General features: G+C 41.8%; 2 protein-coding genes across 5 annotated transcripts; both read right to left on the bottom strand.

The window, feature by feature from the left end:
* Positions 1 to 111: 111 nt before the first annotated feature.
* On the bottom strand, positions 112 to 21,002 carry carm1 (coactivator-associated arginine methyltransferase 1). 4 transcript variants are annotated; one of them, XR_004698532.1, is made up of 17 exons: positions 20,785 to 21,000; positions 14,671 to 14,796; positions 13,552 to 13,658; positions 12,131 to 12,235; positions 10,976 to 11,086; positions 10,644 to 10,821; positions 10,132 to 10,222; positions 8,173 to 8,254; positions 7,743 to 7,828; positions 7,536 to 7,625; positions 7,277 to 7,414; positions 6,135 to 6,224; positions 5,902 to 6,014; positions 4,153 to 4,230; positions 2,844 to 2,913; positions 2,655 to 2,723; positions 2,459 to 2,532 (listed from the first exon to the last, which is right to left on the bottom strand). XR_004698532.1 is itself a non-coding variant. In XM_035179837.2 (16 exons), exons 1-16 carry the CDS (start codon positions 20,924 to 20,926, stop codon positions 2,393 to 2,395), a joined length of 1,782 nt encoding a protein of 593 aa, XP_035035728.1. In that variant the 5' UTR covers positions 20,927 to 21,002; the 3' UTR covers positions 112 to 2,392. The 4 variants fall into 4 exon arrangements, 2 of the variants coding, with proteins under 2 accessions (XP_035035728.1, XP_035035729.1); XR_004698533.1 differs by having other exon boundaries at positions 2,495 to 2,532; positions 2,619 to 2,723; XM_035179837.2 differs by lacking the exon at positions 2,844 to 2,913 and having other exon boundaries at positions 112 to 2,532; positions 2,619 to 2,723; positions 20,785 to 21,002.
* Positions 21,003 to 22,056: 1,054 nt separating this feature from the next.
* Positions 22,057 to 26,992, bottom strand: si:dkey-204f11.64 (uncharacterized protein LOC100537752 homolog). The gene is made up of 3 exons (XM_035179634.2): positions 26,808 to 26,992; positions 22,705 to 22,831; positions 22,057 to 22,516 (listed from the first exon to the last, which is right to left on the bottom strand). The coding sequence occupies exons 1-2, from the start codon at positions 26,898 to 26,900 to the stop codon at positions 22,706 to 22,708; spliced, it is 219 nt and encodes a 72-aa protein (XP_035035525.1). The 5' UTR covers positions 26,901 to 26,992; the 3' UTR covers positions 22,057 to 22,516; position 22,705.
* Positions 26,993 to 27,239: the final 247 nt, after the last annotated feature.

The following is a 27,239-nucleotide window of genomic DNA, read 5'->3' as shown; positions in this document are numbered from 1 at the left end:
TACAGAATGACAAAAGGGACACAATAGCTATAGGCTACCACATGGTAAACATCCGGCGTGTCTAGGCTTTCACAAACTAGAGGGAACAAAAAAAAGTAGTACAACACCCGATTCCAGAATGGGGCTTGGATTATCTCCACCACATTTAATTTGCTCTTTTTTTTTAATTGTTGTTTTTTGTGACAGAAAAAATAAACAAAAAAAAGACAACAAAAAAGATTAATTCTACAAAGAGACATTATTTTTTCTCAGCTCTCTTAAAACTTGCCAACTCATAATTCCAAATGAACAAAGTCCAGTAGTAGACACTGGAAGCAATGCATACATGTGTCAGTCTTTCTCTCCTTGACTAATAAAAGGGGACGAGGGTGTCTTGGGGTCATGATATGCTGGCGGTCATACATATTGAACCGATAAGGAGGGAGATGATGGACAGGCCCTGTGTCCCATGCCTCAGCAATGAAGTCTCTTTTTGACAGTCTCACAGTCTCAAAGGAGGAAGCAGAGGGGAAGGAAACAAGGATGTAAACTAGGACGCTGCCAAATCCAGCACAGCTTCTCTCACTCCAGCAGCCAGTTGGCTGCCGCCTGGGTTAATGGTCCTTACAGGGTCGTTCTCCAAATGTCCCACGTCGAACTGCTGGAGTAACCTGGTTCGACAAACGACTGGCTGGGGAGGAGCTGCTGCAGTGTCCTCTTGGCCAAAGGAAAAAGATCATGTGCTAGGAGGGCGGGGGATGGGAGCGGCAGGAGGCTTGTTTCAGGTTTCCTGGACTACAGTGTTCTAGCATAAGGAAAGGCAAGTTTTTGGGAGACTTTTCCTATTGGTCATCTTCCACGCAGTCTAATTTTTCACTACACCAAACTACTACTGTCGCTTTGTGTAAAACTAAGGGCGACACCAAGAATAATTTTAAAGAAGACACTGACAGTGTTGTACAGTTCATTGTGTGAGACTAAGACACACCAGTCAGGGGGCTTAAAGACACATTTTCATAATTTGAGTGTGTCCAGTACAGCCTCGCTCTGTCAGATCAGACAAATTACAACTTCGAGAAAGTCCCTTTTTTAATTAGTAGTAAGAAGAAAAAGTGTCACCTGGCTTTTTGTTCACTTTGAAATGCTTTTTCAAACCTGGCAACCCCACAGGATGTATGAGGACAGGACTCTTGCGTTGCGGACCCTGGACCCAGCTGATTGTTGGCTAAGAACAACACAACTGGCCTGAAAACAGCTGCATTATTATATTTTTTAAAGGTTCACATTTTAAAGATATAAACTTAAAAACTTTAGGGTAACCACATTACAGTATACTTAAAGCTGCACTAATTATATTTGTATATTAACAATGTCAGCGGGTGTCATTCATAGCGATAAGAGAAGTTTTACAGCCTGTTTCATCTCATTGACTTTCTACTTCAGACACAGATAAATGTGATGCTCATCTCTCATCACTAGGCATGGAAGGTGACCAGCGTTCTCCCAAAACATGATATATATGTGAACCTCAGTGGAAAGCAACATAATTACTGTCAAGTACAAACACACAGGGTTATGAGAAGAACGTGGATGGTTAGTTTGTCTGAGTAACAGGAAAAAGCACATTTTCTGCATCCTCCTTAGGGTGCCAAGGTATGTAGATAAGCTGCAGTTTTCTGATATATCAGCCTCTGCCGACAAAATGAATTATCGACACTGAGAAAACAAGGGAAACGTGATTTGTGTGAACTGCCACTTGTCTGGCATGAGTCTCTTGTGCACAAAGGCTAAGGACATGTATTTGTATCCGATATGAAAAGCCAAGATGGCAGCTCAGAGCAGAGTGTTGATGATAATAGTGTCCTACTACACTAACGCAACACTTCAGCGAAGATGTGGTACAGAGGTGAGGAGAATTGTGGGAAAGGACTGATGCTGGTATCTGGCAACAGGTATATTGGGGGGGGAACACTGGGATCATCTTGACATTTAAAAAAAAAGATAAGGGGAGTGGAGGGATTGAGACAGTAAGGAGGGTGAAAACCCAGGAGGGGGATAAGTGATAACGGCTGTGCATCTCAGCTGTGCATGTGTTGCAGTCCCAGGAGGAGAAAGGGTAAAGGAGGTTTCGGGGGTTAGCAAGACAAGAGTCTGGACGGATACGAGTGTTTGACCGTTTATATAGTTCATATCGTGATGGACTGAACGGAGTAGAATGTGGTTGACGAACAAGGGGAGGGAGTGCCAGCGCGGCACTGGTTTTGGTATATTGGTTTTGGCTGCGAATGGAGGATCAGTCAGGGTTGAAGGGTGGGGGCGGGGGCGTAGACAGGAGCTCCACTGGGAGGGTTGGGGATCTCTTGTCATGCGGGGGGGGTGGGGAGGCTGAAGAGGTCTTTGCGGAGTCCTTGTCTTAACTGCCGTAATGCATGGTGTTGCTGGGGATGACCATAGGTGAGGCCATGGAGATGGCAGCGCCGCCCATTGTGAACTGGTTGGTGACGGGATAGTAAGAACCACTGCTGCTTGGGCCCGACTGTCCGGTTGTTGCTCCTGGGCGGAAGAGAACAGATCGGCATTCAACACGGATGCTGAAGACAACTGCATTGTACATTGTGTGTTTATAAAGATGCACATACTGATTTCATTGTTCGTTTCTGTTAAGCTGGACGTACCCTGCACAATCCCTGTGCTCATGATGGAGCCCATCCTGGAGTGGGTGTGGTTTACAATCCCGGTGTTCACTGTGACCAATCAGAGAAGAGAGCACAGTTACATGACACAGATTTTAGCACGTTTTCTGCTCAACTACAAAATACTACATAGATGCCATGAAACCTGTTACATCAACTCAAGTTACTCACAGTGGCAGTCCAGTTACTGACTGTCACATTTTTGGGTAGTGTACATGTGAAAGCTGCTGGAAATTTTCAGCTGAAATTAAAAGTTGAAAAGTCAAGATTTAGTGTTACGGACTGAATAAAGATCAAGTGTTGAAATGACAGAGCTAAATGAAAAGTACGATGCAGCGTCAGCAGTGCCTGTATAAAGTGAATACATACATGTTACGTAGAAGACCTCTTACCAAGTGTACACTTTTAAACATTATCTTCTGACTGTCTTTACAAATACTCGAAGAACGGCTTTATATGTCAAAACATGTCAACAGTAAATGTAAATAAATTCATCTTAAAAAAACAAAACGGGGGTGGGGGGGGGTTGCTGCCTTTTAACTGTGGAATGCTTTTTTCTTGACTTTGTTTGGGAGGATATAGATCAGGGCTGTGTACAGGTAAGGAGACATTTTAATTTGGCCAAAGTGGGGGTGTACACAACACATGGGCACAAGTTGTGTGTCACACAAGCCAGTGTGCCTAGTTTGCATGAAAGCACTCGCACCGATGAAGAAGGCCAACAGGTCGCTCATTATAGGTGTTAACGGGTCTTTAAGAAGGGTGGCAGGACGGATTACTGAAAACACTGAAGGACAATTCATAGGCATCATCATCATCATCATCACTACCATTTGACATCAGATACCTCGTTAATCAGAGAAGTTATTGTTATACATGTGTTCAGGTTAGTAAGATATCTCAGATGTCACCTGATAGGAAAAAGGCCTGATATGGAGTTGTTTTTTGAAAAGGCAGACAACTCGACTAAGCGTCAGTGCAGGCAAAACACACCTATTTCCCCTTTGAACGGAGTTATCAGTTAAAGAAAAAGACATAAAAGCAGAAAAAATGGACTGACAATATACCGTAACATATTATTATATAATTATGAACAGTTACACAAATGTAAAATAATTTCATTCATAACATTACATTTAAACATGAGGTTTAGGCTGATCGACTGTCTCTCCCTGGTTTCAAAAGGTCAAACATATCTGGCTCTTTACTGAGGCTGAACTAATATCAGCTTATCACTGATCATGAGTTCACATGTTATGTGACAGCTGTCTCTTTCAGTAATAAACTTACACATTTCATTATTTCAGCTTTGTGAAGTGGGATTTAGCAGCCAAGCAATCAAAGTCTTGTCAAGTTTCTACTTTTATGCGCATCTGGCACTTCCTGCCTCACTGCAGACTTGTTCAGTCGCTCCCCTATTGATATTCCTGACATTACGTTTCATGAGGTGTGTAGAAGTCCGGAGGTGTGTGGTTCATACCTAAGGGGATGAGGTTGTTGTGAGACACTGCCGGGCCGCCGCCAATGACTGTACTGAGGTCATAAGCTGCAGGCATCCCTGGAGGAAGCAAGACAGAAAACAAAGCAATAAACATTTACCCCACAGACGTAAAAAATATGAGGCCGTTTTTCTGCCTTTTTGTTTCCTTATAACAGATGTGAGGCAGAAGAGACACTATGAACACAAACATGTTCATTTCACTCCAAAGGTTAGCATTAGGCTTTGTGGCTTGTGACTGACATAATTACAGATAACATGTCAGTTTTCATTCAAATGTATTTTCTTTCAGTGGGGTTATGTTTGATTCTGCTTTCTGAGGCACACATTTGTTACATATAAGACATAGAGGGAAGAAAACAGTGAAAATAATGTTCCCAGATCAGTTTTGGGTGACACAAAACTGTCGACACAAAACTGTCAGGAATCAGATAAACAACACACAGTAAGTAGATTTCATTTTGTTGTGTTTATGCATGAAATGGAGCATAAAACTACAGATGGCACTGTGCAACGTCTTGCATGTGCTTTTTAAATGTTAAAGTAGTGGTGGAACAACAGGAAATATTTGATTTGTAAGGGGACAAAAACGGTGAAGTGGGTTTGTGTAGCTGTATATAAAAATACCATCACATTCAATGAAGCCCTTTCCTTGTGGACACAAAGAAGACAGTGAATGTATCGCTGGCTCAGATCACCAATGCTCATAGCAACTGTTTATGATATAAGGCTCCAGAGTACCAAAAATCTGTGTGACAACAAATTACTTGGTCGCACCGGTTCGTCAAATATTTAGCTGGTGTGTCTATGTGCATTTCAGCGAGTCATATCGCTTCTCTCATCTCTCCTCTGCGGAGTTTACACTCACACACACAGGCCCCGCCCACACTCCCTCAAGCAGGGGGAAACAGACAGTGGAGCAGAGATGTGAGAGGAGAGGCGGTGAATCAGGCTAGATATTGTCCAACAGTGGCGACAAAATTTAATACAGGGGTTCGACAACAGACACAAAATGAATCCCGCCGCTGTTTCAGGATCAGAGCAGAACCATTAGTCTCCTTTCTGGGTGTGTTACCTCCACACTCCTGCGCTCACTTTACACTTCAACAATAAACACCAACACTAATCAGAAGATATTAGGACCTGAACAGTACTTTGTGTTTGTTTGAGACCCGTATTTAAACACATTGAGAAAGACATTTAGTGCGCGAGCTGTTCAACTGCCACACACAACACGCAGCATGTGATTGTCTGTTTGTGTGTGAAGAGTGATTGCTGATACCATGCCCCTGTCCAGAAATCACCAAAGTATATGTGGACTGTCAACAAAAGGTCAAATAGGTGAGTTATTGCGGTGCCAAAAGATGCAGTGAAAGTTTTAGGTTCACCTAAATTATTTGCTGGTGCACCTAAATGAAAAAGTTAGGCGCACCAGTGCGACCAATGTAAAATGTTAGTCTGGAGCCCTGTCACACCAGTATTCCTTGATGCCATGTGATAAGCACTTCCAGACAACTTAGGATATAATTGAAATGCAGGCCTAAAAATGACGCGCTATGAACACACCTTGCATCAATGCATCGTTACACTCGCATAGAAAATGACTAACCAACACTCAGCATTACCCCATATTCAGACTGCCTCTTCCTGTCTCTTAAATTTTCGGTGACATTCAGGAAACCTGAACCTGGAGGATATGTTTCATCTACCAGTGTTCATGTGTCTGTTCACCTGATACAGCCATCCCCTGATTCATGCTGTAGGCTCCACCTGTGTTCCACATATTTTCAGATGGGGAAGTGTAGTGTGAGCCAGGAGGAGGGTTGGGGGTGGTGCCTGTGTACCTGCATTTACATACACACACATGTTGGAAATTAGAGACGCATACCGTGTTCCCCATCTCAGCCCCTGTATAGCGCCATCTACATACAGGTGTGTTTGCTGGGGTCAGGAGAGCAACTCACCTGAAAAAGGGGTTCTTCAAGTCCAGGAGGTTGCTGGACTTTGATCCTGTCTGGTCTACCTGGGCAACAATACTGATGTCGTAGCTTTGTCTGTTGGGAAGGAGACCAGCTATGTATCATTTAATTAATTACAACAAATGCACATGAGAGCTCAGATATTTACTGGGGAGTAATGGGCCTTTAATGACTACTTTGACATTTTGGGAAATGTGCTTTTTTGCTTTCTTGCTTAGTTACATGACAACGTAAAACCTACTTGTGTCTGTATCCTAAACATGAAGCTAAAGTCTGCAGCCTGCTAGCTTAGCTTTGCACAAATACTGGGAAAAAGGATTACAACTCGTCTGGCGCTGTCCAACAGTAACTAAATCCATCTACAAGCAAGCCTCTTAAGTTCACTGATCAACATGCCATATCTCTGTTTAATCCGTACAATACCCAAATGTAAAAATAACAGGGGTTTTACAGAGGGGTAGGAGCGTGACTATTTTTTGACCAGCTACAGTAACATCAAGGAGTCTTGTTGTCACAGAGGTTGCCCGGCAATCAGCAGAGACTCTGATTAAGAGAAGTTGGTTAAGAGTAAAGCTACAGTGATTGTGTCTACATACATAGTTTTAGTTTTTATTAACATTATAGCTGAATGGTAGACTGACTGATTTCAAAGATTTGTGAAATTATCAAAATCATGTTCAAAACTTTGAACGTCATTTAACCTCTCTGCAACGTTTTAAAGTGGGGAAGTGTCATGGTCTGTGCTGCTGCTCTTATATGTATCCATACAATAGCTGTAACTGCGGCTGGCAAGGAGTTCACTTTTTATGCAACATAAAGGCTTTGTTTGTTTCTCTTTTTTGCACAATTGAAATAGTTCAATTTCCCGTCATTTCTATTTCCTCTTTTCTATTCCTTTTCTCTCTAATGTAGATAGTTAAGCACTTCCCATTTGTTGGACCCTTTCAATTTTAAGTTAAGTTTTTCTCAATTTCATTTAAAAAACAGAACCACTATTCTTTGCCTTCGATTTCAGGGCCTATATTTATTTTGCTAATTATTGTTAAATAATATTTTCTAAATTGAAATAGGTGGACGACAATGCCAGAGAGAACTCAGTTATTTTCAAGTACAAACGGCTATCATACCTCTTGTTGGCCAACAGCGTTGCAGTTCCAGATAGTGTATCCCCAGCCTTGGTGAAGAGGGGAGACTGCAGCAGACAGCGCACCTGGTACCAGTGGGTGAGAGGCTCTGTGGGTGCTGTGGACAGCCATACTGTCACCCTACAGGAGGGGTGTAAAGAGGGGTTGTGCTGTGAGAGTAAGTCAACTGTGTGGGACTAATAAAATGTATTTCTTAAGATTCAACGCATTTCAAATGTCCACATGTCTATGAGTGACTTACATAGATCCCACGAATGCCACATCAAACCAGAAAGCTAAACCGTGTACCAGGCCAGAGTGCATCATGTGGAACTTAAAGGGAATCTCTATCCTGTGATCCAAAGGAAAAGGTTTGGAAGGAGACATGTTATTTACACTTGAGTATGACATACATTTAATATAATTATTTATATGAAAAACAAGCAACCATACACCGACAGACACACACCTGTAAAGATCATCTTCTTTGGCCTCCAGGAAGTTCACTGTGTATTTGACCGATTTGGCCATCAGAATACGGATATCGAATGTGTCCTGAGGAGGGAAATCTCAGCTCATCCTACAAGACTACAGCAAAACATCAAGTCTAATTCAACTCACATGCAAGACTGTTTCTCAACCAAAGAACACCTGCACACATTTGCAAAAGTATCATCAGGCAAAGTAAAGAATCCATGGATCTACTGTTAGACTCAGGATGGTTTCATGAACCAGGATGCCATTGTAAGAGATGGCCCTTGGGTCAGACTCTCAAAAGTAAACTTCACTGAGTGAAGATAAAGTCCTCAAGTGAGAACCCCGCGCCTCTTTGCCATGCCCAGTCATTTAATTAATCATCCAATGTAAACCTGTGTGTGTATGTGTGATGGATAACTTACCACTATTGGCTGGCGGAAGTACTCATCCACAGCTGCCCCCCGCAGGGCAGAGAGGTCTACGCCATGAAACGAGGGCTGGTACCTGAGGACCGAATCAGATTTAGGTTTTTGTAAGTGTTCTTCAGTCAACATCTATAAAAATTAAGAGAATTATAACTAAAGCCATATTTTTTGGCACAATCTCAGAAAGATGTTTTTGTTGCAGATAAAACACTTTGAACCAATCAAGTTCATTATCAGAGTTGTGAAGCTTTAGGGCCAGTCACACATTAGCGAATGTGAAGCGAATATCGTGGGTTTACCAAAGTTCAACTCTATTCGAAGCCCCGCTGCAATTTGCTTTGCCAAAAGAAGCAAATGTTATATTTGACTCCTCGCTTGCACAGATTGGAAGTGAACGGGAGGTGAAGATTCTCCCTTGATACATTCACGTATGTGTGACTGGGCTCTTAAACTACGCTAATGCTTGACAGACTGCTCTGACAGTTTCCCTTTTATACTCGCACATGAGCCACTAGTACTCAGTGCAGTCCTCCCCAGTGTCATCGCAAGACTTATACAGCACCACTGCCAGGAAAAGGCAAAGAAGAAACACAAACTGAACAGTGTTGTCACTGGTTTGTTTCCTCCAATAGCACCGCTTGGGGCTTGTGTGTGCTTCCTTGCCTTGACAAACCCGTTGCAGCGGGGTTTTTTTAAATAGTTCCTTTAGATCGTCTCATCTTTACCAACTGTCTCTTTAATCTCCCCTCAAGCGCCATCTGAGAATTTCTATGCTCCTTCATTAATGTGGTAGCATAGAGAAGTCTGTCCAGACTAACCTGTTGTCTCTTGCCTCAAGCTGATCCATGTTTGTGTATGGGCTAGTCCCACGGTGTTCGACAAGTTAAAAAAGTGGAGGTGGGCAGCCAGCGGAAAAATACAGCAGATATGTTGAGCGCAAAGAATTGGAACGACTAGCATAAACTTGAGTAGAAGGAGGCAATTCTATCCACCCTTGATCTCACCATCTTCTAAAGGGCACCGTTGGCTAACCGCATTAATACCCTTTTTGGGGACTGCAAAGTTTACAAACAAAAACAACTAAACAGGCGAGTGAAGACAGCAGGGAGGTTGAGTCATGGGTGCCTCGTTCCCTCCTCCCTGCTGGATATGTATCATCCACACATTGTTGCAGCTGACCCCTCCCACAGTTAATGTCTGTCCTGCCATCTGGGAAGAGGCAAAGGAGCATTCACACCTATGCACACGAAAATGTCAGGACATCCGTGTCCAGACATTTTCCGGAGTTTGTCTTTCACATACGAAGAACACAGCAAGATATTGTCCGGGTCCAACAAGTTCATTCAGGTGAGGGTTGGCGGCTGGGTAGAGCATGCATGAAGCAGGACATAATGTATAAATTCTGCTGCGGTCTTTTTGTCACCAAAGTCAGCCCTATTGCCATAAGCTCTCTCATCTTTGTCCGCATTTTCTACATTTAAGGCTTCTCTTTTTAATCCTGAGATATTTGTATTCTTTTTTCCCTAATTCGCATCCGTATGTTAGAAATGTCCTCAACACACCCACTCTTTCACGCTGTGAATTTTCTGAAAGCTTTCCTGCTTTATTCTCACAAGGACTCCTTCCTTACATTTTACTAGGGGACTGACAGTTTCAGCATATGTCAGAAGCAACTGACTCGGATATTTGCTTTCTCACATACAGCCCCGCCGGAAAAATTGAGGAAAATGTCTGGACTTCAGTTCATGTTTAACGCTGCTTGAAAAACAATGTAGTGTTGAACATGCTGGCTGCATTTTATTGACAAATGGTTCCTCTGTTGCCTTTGTGGTTAAGTGCATCCTAAATTTTCTGGGATTTAAAACAGTGCAATAACAATGAAGGACCAGGCTAAAAAGGTTTTCAAAGGTCAGGTTGTGGGAAGACCCAGTTTAGCAAGACTCTCCCCCTCCTCACCAGAAGTTGGCCTTGGTGAATTGCTCCATGTAGAGCTGCTCGTCTGTGAAGGGAGCCAGGTGGACGTCACCGATGGTGGGGAACATTTTACCTGAGACACACACATACACAGAAGTGAATCAAGAAACGTAATGTACTGTCAACAACCTAAAACAATGAATGAGGTCAGCATTTTCTACAATGACAAAATCATTTTGAAACATGAACATCATTGTGTTAATCTATCAGATGACATTTACCATGGGTACCATGGTCTTCAGCATATTTAATTCTGCTGATTAACATACATTCAGTTTGTAAGGAACACCATGAGAAAACTGTCTAAAGCAACAAATGTGCAATACAAACTTCTTCATGAAGGTTATGTTTGAGGAACAATGTTGTACTGCATTGCAATTATGATTATCATTAAATTAACATCTTTCGACTGTTGCATTAGACTGCATTAGTTTGAGCTGGGTGTTCCTAATAAAATGACATGTCCCATTCTGCTGTGCTGCAAATCTTCTCACCGTTCGGTTTGAGGAACTTCTTGGCATGCAGGTAGCTCTCCAGCATTCGCTCATTGAACAACATGTAGCCCATTGGCTCTGAGATGATGATGTCAACCTGCTCTGGCAGCGTCACCTCCTCTACCTTCCCCGGGATGACGATCACACGCTCGCCTAAACGGTTACTGTTCACCAGCACCTGCAAGGCACATCATTTCTTTACTGCAGCAGGATATATTTCTTTTAATGGCGGTCTTCTTTTTGAATAACCATAGTAATAATGAAGTGGCTCAAATCACATCTGAGTTGGGTCACTGATAATAATATCCATCTGTGTGTTCGTGTGCGTATACCTCGGCATGCTGTGCCATGGTGCTGGCCTCCACAGCATAGACCTTCCTGGCTCCAGCTTGAGCCGCAAAGAAAGAGAGGATCCCCGAGCCACAACCAACATCCAGCACCACCTGGAAAACATAGAACAGGAAATGTGAAGTCACTGTCAGCAAGGTGATCGGTTTCACAGTATACCGTGGTAAGATTCCGGACTGATCCTGGTTGATCCTGCAACAGCATGAGCTGCTAGTGCTCTGGACATACCTAGCAACCGTGAGCAACCACTGTCGGGAAATTACAAGCCTTTAACAAACCTCTCCTCACTCTCAGGCGTTTGGGTAGAGTTGTCCTTCTCTCCTCCATAATGGCTACACGTTTTGTATTACTCTATATATCATCAACACATGACATCTGATGTACATAGTGGTTGTATTGTTTTTAAAAGCACATGATTTACTTAGTTAAGTTTTCATTTGAACCAGCATCACAGAAAGTATCGATTGTAAATTGGGATGATGAATATGATTTTTAAATATATAAAACCTGAAGAAATTACAGTTTGTGAATCAGTACTTTTTGAACATTTTCAGCACATTTGAACAAAACATAATAATTTAGGTCACTGTAATAATAAGTTACATTTCTTTGATTAATAAATAATGAAATACGGTTTAAAAAACTGGTTGTTATTACACTGACTGTTTGCATGGACAGTTAAATAAAACCAGTGGGATCAGCTGCTCGCCATCCAGTCAGTAGGACTTTGTACTAAACAACCCAAGCACACAGTTAAAAATTAAGGATCAGATTACACCATGTTTTACTGTTTGTTTATAGGGATGCACAACCTTAAAAGCCCCATGTATAAATTAAACTCCACCCATTTAGATAACTGAATGTAACACCATTGGTCAGTAACACACTTAGTTTGCTTCAACACATTCAATGTGAAAGTCTCCGCTTTATAGGTTTACATCAATACTGATAGATCTGTGTGGGAGATATAACCCTTTGAACACATTACTGCCCAAAGCTTCAGGGTTTGAGAGTAACTGGACAGATACACATGAAATCAATTAAATCATAATTGTTAATATTTTGTGGGAAATAATTTGACTGACTTCTATATTGAGCCTGAAGAACAAAAATGTGTAAGATGTGTGTAGAGGAAGTACTTTGTCCTTGAAGTCATTGTGGTTTTGGAGAATAGCCCGTTGATAAGTCCCTGTCCGAACGTAGTCCTGCATCATGTTCTGTTGCTGGGAGAGGTAGCCATAAAACTGCAGAAAGACAAGAAATCACATTAATATACCAATCAAAGTTGTTGTTTGCTTTTCACAAACTTGCTTGTGTTTTGCACAAGTCATCCTGTTTATCAGTCAAATGAGATAACAGTTTTTTTTTTAGTTTTCAGTTAATGATTCTCGTTAATAGCCGAAATAAAACACTGGGAGCTGCAACTTAGACATAACAGGAGGTATTTTCTAAGCAGTGGTGTTGAAACATGTGGACCAACCCAGTTAGCATGTGAACCAAACAACAGGTAAGCTTTTAAAGGTTCAGTGTTTAAGATTTAGGTGAAAGTGATCTATTGCCAGAAAGTGAATATTAAATAATCCTATTGATGTTTTCACTAGTGTTTAAGCGTCTAAATTGTATGAATTGTTGTCTGTTGTACCATAGAATGGGCCCTTTATATTTAAATACTTTATATTTACATCAGGTGCAGGTCCTCTTTGCGGACGCAGCCATGTTTTTTTACAGTAGCCCAGACTGGACAATCTAAACACCTTTTGAGTTTTTTATAACAACTGAAGGCTACCACAGGTTCTCTTTCATGTTTGGAAGGGAAGGGTGAGGTAATAGGTATTCAGCTGCAGCGCGAAACGTCCCCACTAGATGTCACTAAATTCTACTGAACCTTTAAACTTTCTAATATGCTGCAGCTGACTCGCTCATTAGCGGCGATCTGGAAAATGGTGCTAGTGAGGGCACTTTCTCTGTTAGTTTGGTAGCTCATTCAGGACACGTTAGTAAGAACACCAATATGTGTTTGTGCTCAAAGTCTGAGGCTCATTCTGTGCTGTCTTGCAAGCTGCTGTCTGACACCATTACAGAAAGCCAATGACAGAATGATGATGTTCTGTCTCTTCAGTCAGAGGAGCACCACATGCCTTCTGGTACGCACAGGCAGGTGACGTCTTCTCAGACCAAAACCCTTCAGGGTGCTCAGCTGTGAACGGGAGGTGAAGATTCTCACTGACTCCAAACACAGAATTTACAGAGCACGCCATGTGCCAAAAAATATATATTTAATTTCAGTCGAATGTTTTGCTTTGTGGAATTGATTTCTGACTGTTAAAAGAGAAATTAATTAATCAAATTCCACAAATGAGATTTTAAAGGGATGTTCCTTAAGAAAGTATACTAAAGTAAACTATAAATAGTGAAAGACAGCATCAGCAAGGTAGTTGTTATGAAACAAACGTTTTTATTTAAAGCATTGTCATGGTTATGACATTCTGAACTGTCTATACTTCCACAATTGTTGTCTCTTCTGTGCATCTATGTGTGTGCACGCGCGCATTCCTCTCACCTGGAAGTACTGTACAGCAGAGGACTCCTCTGTTCTGTCGCTGAAGACTGAGTGCTCACTAAGATGCCCGCGACAGTTCTTCATGAGATTATAAAAAGACTGAAATTCTGAAGAACACAAACATGAACAATTACAGGTCGTGTTGTAGCAGCATTACACATCATTGTTTGAAACTGCTCAAACACAGTGGATCAGAAATGAGTCGATGAATGTGAGGTTAACACACTTACTGGCTTAAAACGCATTTGAGTGTGTGCACAATGGATCAACAGTGTCTTGTTACACATCTACCCCTATATTTGACATTTTCTTAGTACTTTTACACATTAACCAGAGGTTTGGTACAATTGTGGACAATAAGGGCAGCAGCAGGGAAATGCAAAGGATTTCCTATTTTAGGTTCACTGTACAACAAATACAAAGAGGACAGATGCTCTTACTACATAGACAGGATTGTCCACTAACCAGAAGGTCCTGTCTGCTTTCTGAAGTATCCTTGGACAAGATAGTGAACCCCAAACTGAGGCCCTGGTGACCGAACGGTGTGTGATATGAAAAGCGCAGCGTATAGAACCACTGTATGAATGTTTGGATGGGTGAATGGGATTTGTACTGTCGAGCGCTTTGGTATACAAATACAGTGCATTTACCATTTAGCCCCATGCCCACCACTTCAACATCTGGACATACCCCAAGCTTGATAGGCTCGCCCATGTTCCTTTAACTGGACATTTGCTATTCATTGAGAAAAAGGTGTGTGTGTGTGTGTCAGGGTGAGATGGACTTTTACATTACACCTGCTCCACACTCCATGCGGAGTGTACTAAGTGTGTGGGGAAACACAATCTCAATGCTTACATAACAAACTTTGGCACACCGGCTCACTGAGGTTATTAAAAGACAGAAAGCAAAGCCAAGACAGTGCTGGAGTGAGCACTGAGGAGGAACACATGTATTTAGTTACTTGAATTCTTAACTGAAGACGTGTTATTAAGCTCTAATTTTTCCAATGCATGTTTAGTTACACAGTAATGCCTTCCTTAGCTGGTAGTTGCAAATTTAACTTATTGTTGTCACTTGGTGTGACAGTCTTATTGTGCTGGGACATTTTCTGCATACCTGCCGGTGAGGAGAACTGCAGCAGGACGCTGTTGCAGCCCAGCGTGATGATGAACGACTGCTTCCCCACGCGGCTGCACTCGGTCTCCCTGGAAACGGAACACTTGAACACACTCGCCTCCTCTCCTGGAATGAAATGAAGATAGAAAGAGTTAGGACAGCGGGAGACATACTTGCATACAGCCACTGAAATTTACAACTGTGTGATGCACAGTATGTAGCTAAAACTTTACTTTTTTTTTATGTCTTCATTTCACACATTTTTGGCTTCTGCATTTCATTTTGCATGACGGGCAAAGAGACTGTTTTCTTGCTGCTAGTCACACATTTAACATTTATCACAACCCTCTGTGTGGGAGAGCTGAACACAATGCAGCATCAGCCTCTTTATTTCTGTCCCCTTGCTCACACATACTGCAGGATTTTGCTTTCATTTGACGTTTAAAAATTGAAAGAATTAAGAATCCATATAAATCTATTGCACTGTCATTTTAAAAATGAACTGCAAACATCAGGTGAGACTTTTCCATCCCCACTGATGATGATATCTGTCTTGTCCCTGTTCCTGGATTTACCTTTATGTTTGCATTGATGTCTATGGCTTCACAAAGAATCAGGGATACCAGGCATAAATTCTTCTATAATTTTGACAACAGTTGACAAACCACATTTAAAGAGCAAAACCAGCTATGTTGATCAGGTTCAGGGATTTCCAGATGGGCACTGTAGTTTTTACCAAATTTTTCTCAAAGAGGAATAAACAGAAGGGTTTTCTCTACGTGCATGTGCTGACTTAGGCTGGTATGAAGTGAAGGAGACCCTTCCTTACACCCACAAACAAACAGGCATGTGCAGTGAAGTCACCATTCAGCAGGTGTCTGTGGGTTTGTGTTCCTTACTTATATCTTAGTGAGAACCATTTTAAGCATAGACCCTACAGAACGAGGGCATTTTTGTCAAGTGAGGACATTTTGGCTGGTCCTCACTTCTTCAAAGGGATGTTTGAGGGTTACGACTTGGTTTTGGGGTAGGATTTGGTTTAGGTTAGGGTTAGACATGTAGTTTGGATGGTTAGTGTTAGGGAATACATTATGCCAATGAGTGCCCTCACTAAGATAGAAGTACAAACGTGTGTGCTCTATGAGACATTTCCCATCAATTATAAGGGTTGGGTATCAAATTAAAATGATAAATTATGCTAAAATAATCCTTTATTAATCCAACAACTGTGAAATTTGCCAAGTTGCAAGTCACTGAGAACTGAAGGGAATACTACTTAACTACGAACATTGCACCTCTGTGAGGTCAGTGAATCAGGATTCAGTATTTCAATCTGTCTTTACAGATTCGTGCAAAAATGAAACAAAATAAAAACAAAACAAGCTCCCCCCTGACACTAATTTGCAGGGGAACCATTGCTACTTAGCTCTATGTCTGGCTATGAGAGAAGTGGGGAGTGAAGACTAAATTAGTGCAACTTTATCTTTTGCAATTATCTTGTTAGTCAAGTTTTATTTCAATTTCCATATTGTGCTTTCTCTAGACTCTTTGATATAGACACCAGGTGTCTTGTTTAAATGACAGAGAAAGCCAGCCATCACCCATTAAAGAGGATGTAAACACTGTCTTAATTGTGCTATTCTTGTTGACCTGCTCATCAGATTGTCATACACTGATAACTGCATAGGCTTTGGGAAGTAGCAGCAGTACAGCTAGTACGGACTCAAATGTTTTTAGTGAAATCATCCTCTCTTGTAAATACATAATTAGGAGTTTCTGAACACAAAAAAATGCAATTTTGTCAACAAAACACAAAGAAGTAATACTTAGAGACACATGAGCCAGGCTAACAGAGCAGCATGTATAATACTGTTCTATGCAAACATCTGCAGTCTGGAAAAACCAGTTCAGAGTCATAAAGCAGGCTAAAAAATGTTTAGCACATATAAACAGATTAACAGCAGGACCTCAGATTTAAAGGTATGCGTCTGCTGGAGAGAAGCCAGTCACGCACCTAAGTCCTCAATTCTCCTCTCAATCACTTACACAAGATCATCAAATCTGAGCCAGAAACGAGATGGAAAAGAAACAACTCAAGATGTGTTTTCTTGTCCTCATTACCTTAATAATCATATAAAGCAGGATGATTGAAATAACAAAAAATCTATATCAATTAAGATGTAAAAAGAATTATAGGAGTGATGTTTAAGAAGTTTATTAAGACATCACAAGACTTCAACATGAAGTATTTTTTAGATAGCCTGTTTGTTTTATCAAAGCAGCACCAGATAATTCATGACTTTCTCCCTGACAGTCTACGTATTCATCAAACTGCAAAAGAGCTGGATCCTATATTTCATTTTCATTTCAGCCTTCCTACCTAGTAAATGACCCAATCTTTCAAACTCCAGATCATAAAGGAGCCTTACTGTTCGCTTTAGGTTTCTAGTCTCATCCCATGTTGAGGCAAGTCAGTTGGCATAACTATGGAGGAGCCATCCAGAGGCAGTTTTCACAGGCTGTGAACTGACATATAGTATGTGTAAAAACCAGAGTACTTCCCCTTTAATGACGATGTTGGGTGTTTCCCTTATAGAAGATCCTACTCTGATAAACAAACCTACGTTCAATGAAATTAGAGAAAGCCATTTACCAGGAAAGACAGAATGACATTTATTTCCCCCCTTTTATTTCTGCGATTGAGTGAGAGAAATGAGCCTTGATCAAATGAGTGCAGCTGTTCGACAACAGGATCGACTTGGCGTATTTCTCACTATGCCGTTTCCTCTTCAATGCTGCTCCTGCTGACTCAACAGTACTGTTGATTTATTCTGCTCATCATGGATATAGAGTATTAGCCTGGACCTGGAAACAGACTGACTACATACTAGCCGGCTGCTGATAATGCAACATCTGTCAGAGCTAACAGCTGCAGACTTCTGCGCGAGTGTGAGAAGCGGGGGTTTCTGTGGCAGGAGTCCTGGGGTTACCAGACTACCACTTTCTTTGTAGGATTCCAATTCTGTGGGAAGCACTGACTTACATTAAATAAACAAATTCAACAAAAGATTCAGATTAAACACAACTGATGCCAATAAATGATAATGTTAGACTTCATGCTATCTGATAAGTGGCACATTAATCAAGCATATTGCATATCTATCCTTTGTTAGAATTTCCCCGACAATGTCTTTATTGCAAGAATGCGCTACAAACATTGTATGGAGTATTTGTATTTGGACCTAATTTAACCAATATCACTCTTAAAGGGGACATTGTATGCCCATTTTACCACAAGTTGATATGGTCTTAATGAAATGTCTGTAACATACTTTGGTCAAAATACCACAAGGATCATTTAAAACAGCACCCTTTTTACCCTGTCTAAAACAGCCCTCCACAGAGTGACCTGTTTTGAGTGCCTGTTCCTTTAAATGCTAGTGAGCCAGCTCCCCCCTCCCCCCCATGATTTTAAACGATATAAATTACATATTTTATATGATATAAATTATCAAATATGCATCCCATACTTTGTATTCCCCTTCTGTTGTCCTGGAGTTTTAATTTTCCCAATCACATAATTAAATGTCCCCCTCTGCCCATCCACTACAAGCACACAAGCAGATAGACAGAGAGAGAAAGAGAGGGGGGAGGGGGGGCTATGAAGACCATCATTTACCCCCGAACCCCGACATTCAACGGGTACAACAACAAACGGAGAAAGCAGAATCGCGGGCTGACCAGCGCGGAGAAATGCGCGTCCCGTGTGAACAGCCAGGCGGCTGCGTGCTTGAGAACGGCGCTGCGTCCGGTGTAAACCCGGCGTACCGAGTGTGGGGGGGTGGGGGTGAGGTGGGGGGTGGGCCAAGGCCATGTAGGGAGACTTCCAGTGTATTGTGACGACACAATACACAGGAAGCTCATTCCAGTCACTCAAGCATGACGTTTCTGACTTAGAGGAACCATAACAAAACGCGCAAGTGTTTTTTTCCCAGAGTTTTGGGGTTGGTAGACATGCCAGATACCCACATTAACATGTAGAAGCACTAACAAAGTGGAATTTTCATGATATGTCCCCTTTAAGCCATTTTTAGACATGCACTGAACTCTGGACAATGACAATGAGGGGCTGTATGTGTGTTCAGAAATGTCCTTCGGACATTCTAAAGAGTTCCTCCTGTCAGCCCCCTAGTAAAAACTCTGGATAATGTGTCAGTGAGCCCATGTGAGAACACAGCAGGAGATTATCCAGGGGGTTGACCGCAAGCAAGTGGGTGTTAATGACAAGTAGAAGATGTAGAAGACACTGACAAGTTCAAAGATTCCGTTTTTGTCTCATCAGACCAGAGAATCTTTTTCTCTTGGAGCTGTCAGAGTCCTCCTTGTGGTTTAGTAAAGTCCGAGCACACTTTCACATGTCATTCCCCAAAAGTTACCTTCAGACAGCAGGCAAAGGTGTACCAAATCTGATGATTTTATTCAGATCTGTTTTTTCAAGGTTGATCAGCACAAATCAGGAGCAGGAGGTTCAAAAACACAGAAATCTCCAACCATTCAGATGAGGGGTGGCGCAGCAGGCAATTAATTCTGCTGCCAGATCACGAGTCACTGTTTACAAATCATTGACAGTGTCAGGTTGTATCACCAAAAACTCTCTGGACATATTTGTGTGCGTCTTCCACGTGTATAGCACCACCTTTTCTTTCTAAAATATTTCTTGTTGTTTTTTCTTAATCAGTTGTGCAACTTTCTCCTGTTAAACACGTCATCAACACACCCATGTGCTTGCAGTGAATCCTTCAGAGAATCTCCTGCTGTCATGGCCTCTCTTTAACTTTTACTGGGGTGAAACTCCAGAGAAAGCCCTTCCGGATAATGTCCGTAGATTATTCTGAGTAACTGAAAGCAACTTCATACACTTCAAGTTGTCCCCCCCCCTCTTTAATTCGTCACACATCTGTATGTAATTCTGTGTTCCCATTTTCTACTTCCTATACTCGACTCCAGTTTAAAATCGTGTTAATTAAAATGTCCAGGGTCTGGATTCACACCTCATCTCTTTATGGTGGTGATGTATGAGGGGGGGCTCAGCAACTTACACTCAAACTTGATGCTCAATGCTGTGAATCCCCTTAAATCTACGTGAGTGTGTTTCTTTCAGTGGAGCATCACAGCAGAGGAGGCCAGCGGCGCGGCCGCTTCTTTTCAGCAGGACATCCCACCGACTAACAAAAGCTGCGGAGGAGCGGAGCGGCTCCGATCCTGCGTCCGCAACGGGAGGGGAGCAGGCGGCGGGGAAGCATCTATTGTTCCGATGAGAACAAAGATGAATGCATAAGTAATGAGGGCCCAGTCTCGCTCCTCCACCAAGAACGTCCCTCATGTTCTGCTCACGCCAAATGAAACGCAAAAGCTATAAAAAGTTTACGCGTTCGCCTCTGTAAAGAGGACGCGGACTACCGGGTAAACACAGCGCTGTGGCCGCCCGGAGCTCGGTGGCGACCCGGGAGTGATGCCCTCTGCACCCGGCTCCAAAAAACCCCACACAGGCTAATTCACAAGCCAAACAGCGATGTACCGATACACGGGTCCCCGAGGGGCAGAACGGAGTAGGCTCGCAATAGCTAAAAACACCCCCCGCGTACATACATGGCTGAACACGCTACTAAAGCCTCAAGGGCAAAAGACGGTAGATGCGAGCGGGTCTGCTGCGCATCATTGCCGGAGCCAGGCTCGTGGCATTGTTTAACTAGCATTAAACTACACAGCACTGCCCCGCGCACGCGTACCCACGGACTAAGCTATGTTATGTGTGTGTGTGGCGCTATATTTCACTCGAGGTCTACCACCGCGGTGAACTTGTGTGGGAACCGGGACCTAAAGTTAACAAAGCCCCGAGAAGATTACCAACCGACACGGAGAAAACGAGGAGTTTTACGGGCTCCCTCGTGACGAGCAGGGGGAGGCGACGTGGTCTCAAGATGGATTAGCTTCTTGGTGGCTAGCGCTACGTATGGCCAAATTAGCTGTGTACGCGTTAGCACTGCATAGCATTAGCACCGGAGAAGAGAGGCCGACCCACCGAGGAGCAGCGGCAGGAAAAGGTCAACTCACCATTGGAGAGATTGATGAGGGCAGCGTCTTGTGTGGTTTTCACTTCTAACCGCAGCGGCTGCTGCTCTGAGTGTCGCTGTATGTCTCCATTCGCGTCTCCGATGGAGAGGAGCCGCACGCCGGGAAACACCGAGACCGCCATCTTCGATCTGGAAGTCGAGACAGGTCGGCGGCGTTCACATCCAACCACCGCGCACTGCTCTCTGCTGGAGGCAGAGCGAGCATCCAGGCTGCAGCCGCCCAACAGCGCCGCCAGCAGGGGGAGAGAGGGTACTGTCTGAACTCAGGCGGTACACGTCATGGGGGCTCTCATTTCCCCCCCAATTTAAATTATTGACTCATCCGTTTTCTTCCTATTTGTGAGAACCACAAATTACTTTTACCGCCATTATAGTTGCAGACAGTAATCAAACAGAACCCCAAAACATGTGTATACAATAATAATAATAATAACAATGATAATTCATTGTATCCATGATATATGATAAAGCAACACTAATCAGTCAAAAACAAGTTGTTAGTATTAACAGTACAGCAGCAGTAATACAAAATTACTAGGTGTGAGAAGTGTGAATCCTAAATCCCATCAGTGTGTAACATCCCACCATATGACAAACAGTATAATCACTGCCAAATACTGAGCGAGGGAAACACCAACACAGAATACATTTATTGTGGTAATAATTTAATGGACACCATGTTTACCATGTTTACAGAGTGTGTGTGTGTGTGTGTGTGTGTGTGTGTGTGTGTGTGTGTGTGTGTGTGTGTGTGCGTGTGTGCACATGTCCATCTATAGTTATAAGAGCCAATTTTGGTTCAATACCATCATTGTGAGGACGTTTTGACTGGTCCTCACAAATTTAAAGGGTTGTTTTGAGGGTTAAGACTTGGTCCTGACAACTATAGAGAGACTGGTGTGTGGGTGTGTCTGATCATGACCGAAGGGTCAACTGTCAAGTTTAGTAGCATCACACTGTTATGTAAAAGGAATCTAGGTTTTCTGTTAAGAGAAAATAATTTATACTCTCAGTCTGTTTCAGTTTATTCTACTTCCCAGTGTCCTGTGTACAGCATTTGATTGGTAGAGCTCTTTGACCTACAACTTAAAAGAGTGTTTATGTACTTATATCAGAAAGTCAGAGAGATAAGTGTCATTTAACCCGGTTTCTCTGTAGTTTACCTCAGTGAAGTTTGGTTTAGTTAATACAGTTGGTATTTGTTCAAAACTAAGATACAACATTCATGCTAAACACACCTTCAAGTCACAGATGGCAAACATGGTAACTTTTAATGGTGAATCATAAAATTGCACATTAGTTGAGAGAGCATGTTTGACCTGTATGAACTGGACCACATGTTCACACTGCCAGCTACAAGATCAGCAGATACCCATCAACTTATAACAGCATATCAGGTTTCCATTCTGGTATTAAGGCCTGTTTATCACAGTGTAGAGCCTTGAACCATGAAAAGTAGCTTGCTTTATAAATGTACTGACACATAAATCGTAATAGATTTGGTACAATGCATTACAAAAATTTTCAGCTGAAGCTTTCAGCATCATTCCGTAGCTGCCCAAGTGAAAATTAATGTGTGTTTTTGTGTTTGTGCGAGTGAGTGTGTGTATAGTCTTGACTTCTTTATCTTCAGAGGCAGTGGGGCACATGACAGAAATCCACATCAGAATGATCAGGCATCTGTTAAAGTGTTTTTTCACTTCTTCACAGTCCTAAAAAGATAAGAAATAGATTTTTGCTTTAAGGGCTGTGTCTTGTGCTCCAAAAGCACAACAAGTTCATTGTTCAGCAGCTGCAACAGGCATAGTAGAAAAAGTATCACAGCAGCAGGGGAAAATATAATTTTATGATATTAAAAAACTGGTCATTTCAGGCAAAGGGAGTAGAGGAACACTCACACCTCAGAGGAGGACACATGACTTGGGAGGCCTGAAAGGGTTATCACTGGAGGGCACCCCAGTCAGGAGAGGGTCTTTGTGGGCATTTTGCAAACAGAAGGTCTTCAGTTCTGCAGCGGCCTGAGAAACCTGCACAATATACAATATATCAGGATAATAATAATTATTATAATAATATATGATAAAGCAGTACAACAGCAGTAATACAAAATAATTATTAAGTATTATTATGTGAATCCTAACAGATTCAGTGTGTAGCATCCCACCATATGAACACTAACGATAAAAACTATATACAAATATTGTTTCTATATAAAGACATTAGGACACTGATAATGCTTGGTTGTTTGTGTGAACATTTACTTATACTTCAGAACAATAACGTCAGAAAAAGTTGCACTAATAATTCCTGTCCTTTGAAAGCAATTGGTAGTCATCTTCATGTGTTCTGGGAGTGTCTGAATTCTGGAGCACATTTGCCTCTATCCTCTTCAAGCTGTTTGAATTCACACTGCTCTGTTCTCCTGTCACACTCATTCTGAAAGACTTACTTTAACTAAAAAACGAACACATTTAGCTGGACTTATACTACTCCCTCTCATTTAGTGTTTGGGACCTGACGTACCTGGATGTTGTATACTTAGTGTTCTCGACTGCTTGGAATCAATAAATAAATTGTCACTCTCTAACAACATCTGGGGGTGTAACCAAGATATAAAATAACTGGGATGGTTATCTCACCTTCGACCTCGAGTGACAGTTATGGGATGATGGTAAGAGCTAAAATGTAGTGTTACTATATCACAAGTAGAGAAGATACTTGAACTAAGTGTCTGAAGGAGAGCTATCGCAGGTCGTTCCTTCCTGCAGCAGTAAGACTGTACAACCAGCTCTGCTCCAAGTAAATCTACATGCACCACCACTATGGACTGTCACTTTAATATTCCTCAACTGTGCAATATTCACTGTACCATATTCATTTATAAAGAAATTCTGTGCAATATAAACGGTTATGTGCAATTCACCGTACATATTCTGACACATAATATATTTCTTTACACTGTATATACCGGTTTAATTACATTGATATTTTTTCTATATATTGTTGTATATTTCTACTTCTTTATATTCCTTCACCCAAGTACTGCATGCTACTTATGTGATGTCTTTCTGCTGCTGTAACATTGCAAATTTCCCCATTGCCGGACAAATAAAGGACTTCTTAATCTTAAGTCTGTTATTATTACTGACAATTTCAAAGATATATCTAAGTAATGTTTGCTAACACTTGCTAGCATTAGCCATCATAAGCTACTGGTCACAGGAGGCAAAGTAAAGCTGTAGCAGTAAAACCTCTGAGTGGACTGACAAGAGCAAAGTGTGTGTTTTATTGAGTAAGAGGAGGCTTGCGTCATCTGTTCTTTCACAAGTTACATAGCGTTACTCGGAGGTCATGCCACAGCTGTAATGTATGACAGACGTTATATATGAAAATAGGTGAAGTTGTTATGGGGCCGATATTGTTGCAAAATTATTTGTGTGCATGTGTGGAGAGTTGTGTAACTATATCTCTTAATCCATGTGTGTAATCAGATTGTAAATGTGTAAAACTTTACGCAAATGCGTGCTGATATTTGTGAATGCATATAGTAATCTGCAAACGTGTATTTAGAATCTATGTCTGCATAATCAGATTTGTAAATGTAAATGAAATCTTCAATTGTATTAGGATTTGTACACATGCAGACAAATCTGTAAATGTGTACATAGATATTAGTGGCTGAAAAGTGTTTTGCTCCAAGAGTTGGAAATACAGACACGTCATGAGTTACAACTCAGACAGGCCTTGCCATCTGCTGTCATTTTACCCATGAATGTTTGCTACATTTGTGCCGTGTGTGTGGGGATTTGTCAATGTTTTGTTTACCAGGAGCTGAAGTATGGCCAGAGAAGAGGCCATTTTTCTTCCCTTTTTTTCAAGAAGGATATTGACCTCACTTGAGAAAAAAATCTGCTCAGTGTTCTATTTCAATTCAGTTATTATATTATTTCTCTAATGCAATTATTTCTCAGATTTTCTGAGAGATGTTTTCAGTAGAAAAAAAAAAGTTCTGCCTGACGTCCTAATTAGCCTTCCAAAGTATAACAATGCCATCTATATTACATTAAGACACAAATATTGCCCAATGTCTGCAACCTAAAACCAAATAAACCTGTAACAAACTGAACAGGCAGGACATGTTTGCTTCAACACTCTCAAAGTAAGCTAAATGGGGTAAGCTATTTTATTAATTCAGAAAAACAAGAGATTATTTTTCCCATGAAACCTTTTCTCAGAGTTCTGCCATAATAATCTTGTATATTCAGAAAAACAGAGCAGGTTTCTTTTCTCAGGCAAATGCAATATGTTTCTGTAAAATACTGCCTAACCGGACCCTGGCATGGTGACTGCTGTCAACAATCCATAGGTAAAAACATTTTATTTTTTAACAAAACACATCAGAGAAGTGATGAAAAATGGCCGCTCAGAGTACATTTGCAGATTCCTGTACGTATTCGCATATCTCAGGACGCATTTGCAGACTCCTTTACACATTTTCAACTCGATTACACATATATGGCTTGCGATACAGTTACACAAAGTGATATTGCTACAATATTGGCCCCATAGTTTGCTGCTTTAAACTTCCACTTGCATAACACTCTAGTAATGGACTGAAGCTTCAATGTCAGTGTCACATACTTGTGTGAAGTGGCTGCTCACAACAACACTGTGTGCACTGTAACTAAACACAATCACCTGTAGACTGAGTGAAATTCATCTGTGATTTATTTGTTTTAGGGGGCTCCTCTTCCCCTGCACGCGCGCACACACACACACACACACACACACACACACACACACACACACACACACACACACACACACCTTGTCTCTCTGTAGTTGTGAGGACACTCTTTGGCATAATGCATTCCCCTGCCCCTTACCCTAACCTTAAAGGGATAGTTCACCCAAAAATTTAAATTCACCGCGCCTCTATGCTCGGTTACTGCAGGCAGCTATCGCGAGTTCTTGCTGATGTCATCAAGTGCCCCTTGGTCAGGAACATAGAGGTGAGAGCTGTGCGGTGTTAACCGGAGGAGGATAACAATGGACATTTAGGCCAAAAAGATGGTGTAAATGACCTTGTTTCGAGTCGAATTTGAATGTCTGGGCTTACGGACCCTTGTTTTTTTACGTTTGAAGAAGGAGTCAACAGTTACTTCAATTGTATTCGATTTGGCTACAATGCAGTTTAGCCCTGAAACTCCAAAAATGTTTTGTGGACTCAAACACTTCACCCACCTTGATAATGAGTGAATTTTCATTTTTGCATTAACGATCCCTTTAACCATCACAACTAAATGCCTAACCCTAACCCTAACCCTAACCCTAAAACCAAGTCTTAACAGTCAAACAACTCTTTGAATTTGCGAGGACCAGCTAAAATGTTCTCAAAATTGAACCATTTGCTCTCATAACTATAGATAGACATGTGCACACACACACACACACACACACACACACACACACACACACACACACACTCTTGAAACTTGTCTGACTTTTGTCCTAAAAATAAGCCAGCGCCCAACAATCCCAGCAGTCACACAGCAGCAGCACAATCAACAAAGCCATCACTGTGCTGCACTCAGAGAGGAAAAGTCTGTTTGCCACCATTTCACTGCACACCAGGAAATGGGTGAAGTTTTCTTGTGTTGAAATAACGACTGCTTTTCTTCATTGGGGGATGTTTTCCTGTCCTTTACGTTCATTTTATTAAACCACAGGGTACAATGGAAAATACATTTTCAGGCATACTGACATTATATCAACATTTCCTGTAACTTGAGAAAACTATTTGTAAGAAGTAACAAAAAAAAGAGGCCACAATATAAATATTTCCATTAGAAAATATTGTCTGCTGCACTGATTCTTTCAGTTACACTCTGATGACTTGTGAGTTTCTGAGAGACATTTAAACAGAAGGTAATTGACAGTGAGAGACTGTCATGAGTTGAGTGGAATGTAAAGTTTGTGAAGTGTTGAGTTGTGCTGACAAACCTTTATCCTGTTGACACTGGCCTCCAGACGAAGCTGCTTCACTGCCTTCTGGGCCAGGACCAAACTGCTGTTAGGGGCGCTGTTGTTTGACATGACTGAGCCAGAAGAGCAGGGAGAGTGATCCAGCCGTCAGCTGCACGCATCCTTCCCTCAGTCCCTGGCTGCAGTAACACACACACTCCAGTCTAAACCTTCAAAATAAAACACACTCATCCTTCCCTCAGTCCCTGGCTGCAGTAACACACACACTCCAGTCTAAAACTTCAAAATAAAACAAACACTCCTCCTTCCCTCAGTCCATGGCTGCAGTAGCACACACCGGTCTAAACTTTCAAAATAAAAAAACACACTCATCCTTCCCTCAGTCCCTGGCTGCAGTAACACACACACACACACACACACACACACACACACAACACACACACACACACA

The sequence above is a fragment of the Hippoglossus stenolepis genome, chromosome 16 (genome assembly GCF_022539355.2).
Source record: "Hippoglossus stenolepis isolate QCI-W04-F060 chromosome 16, HSTE1.2, whole genome shotgun sequence".
Classification (NCBI taxonomy): domain Eukaryota; kingdom Metazoa; phylum Chordata; class Actinopteri; order Pleuronectiformes; family Pleuronectidae; genus Hippoglossus; species Hippoglossus stenolepis.
This window is presented reverse-complemented; position numbering and strand designations above follow the sequence as displayed.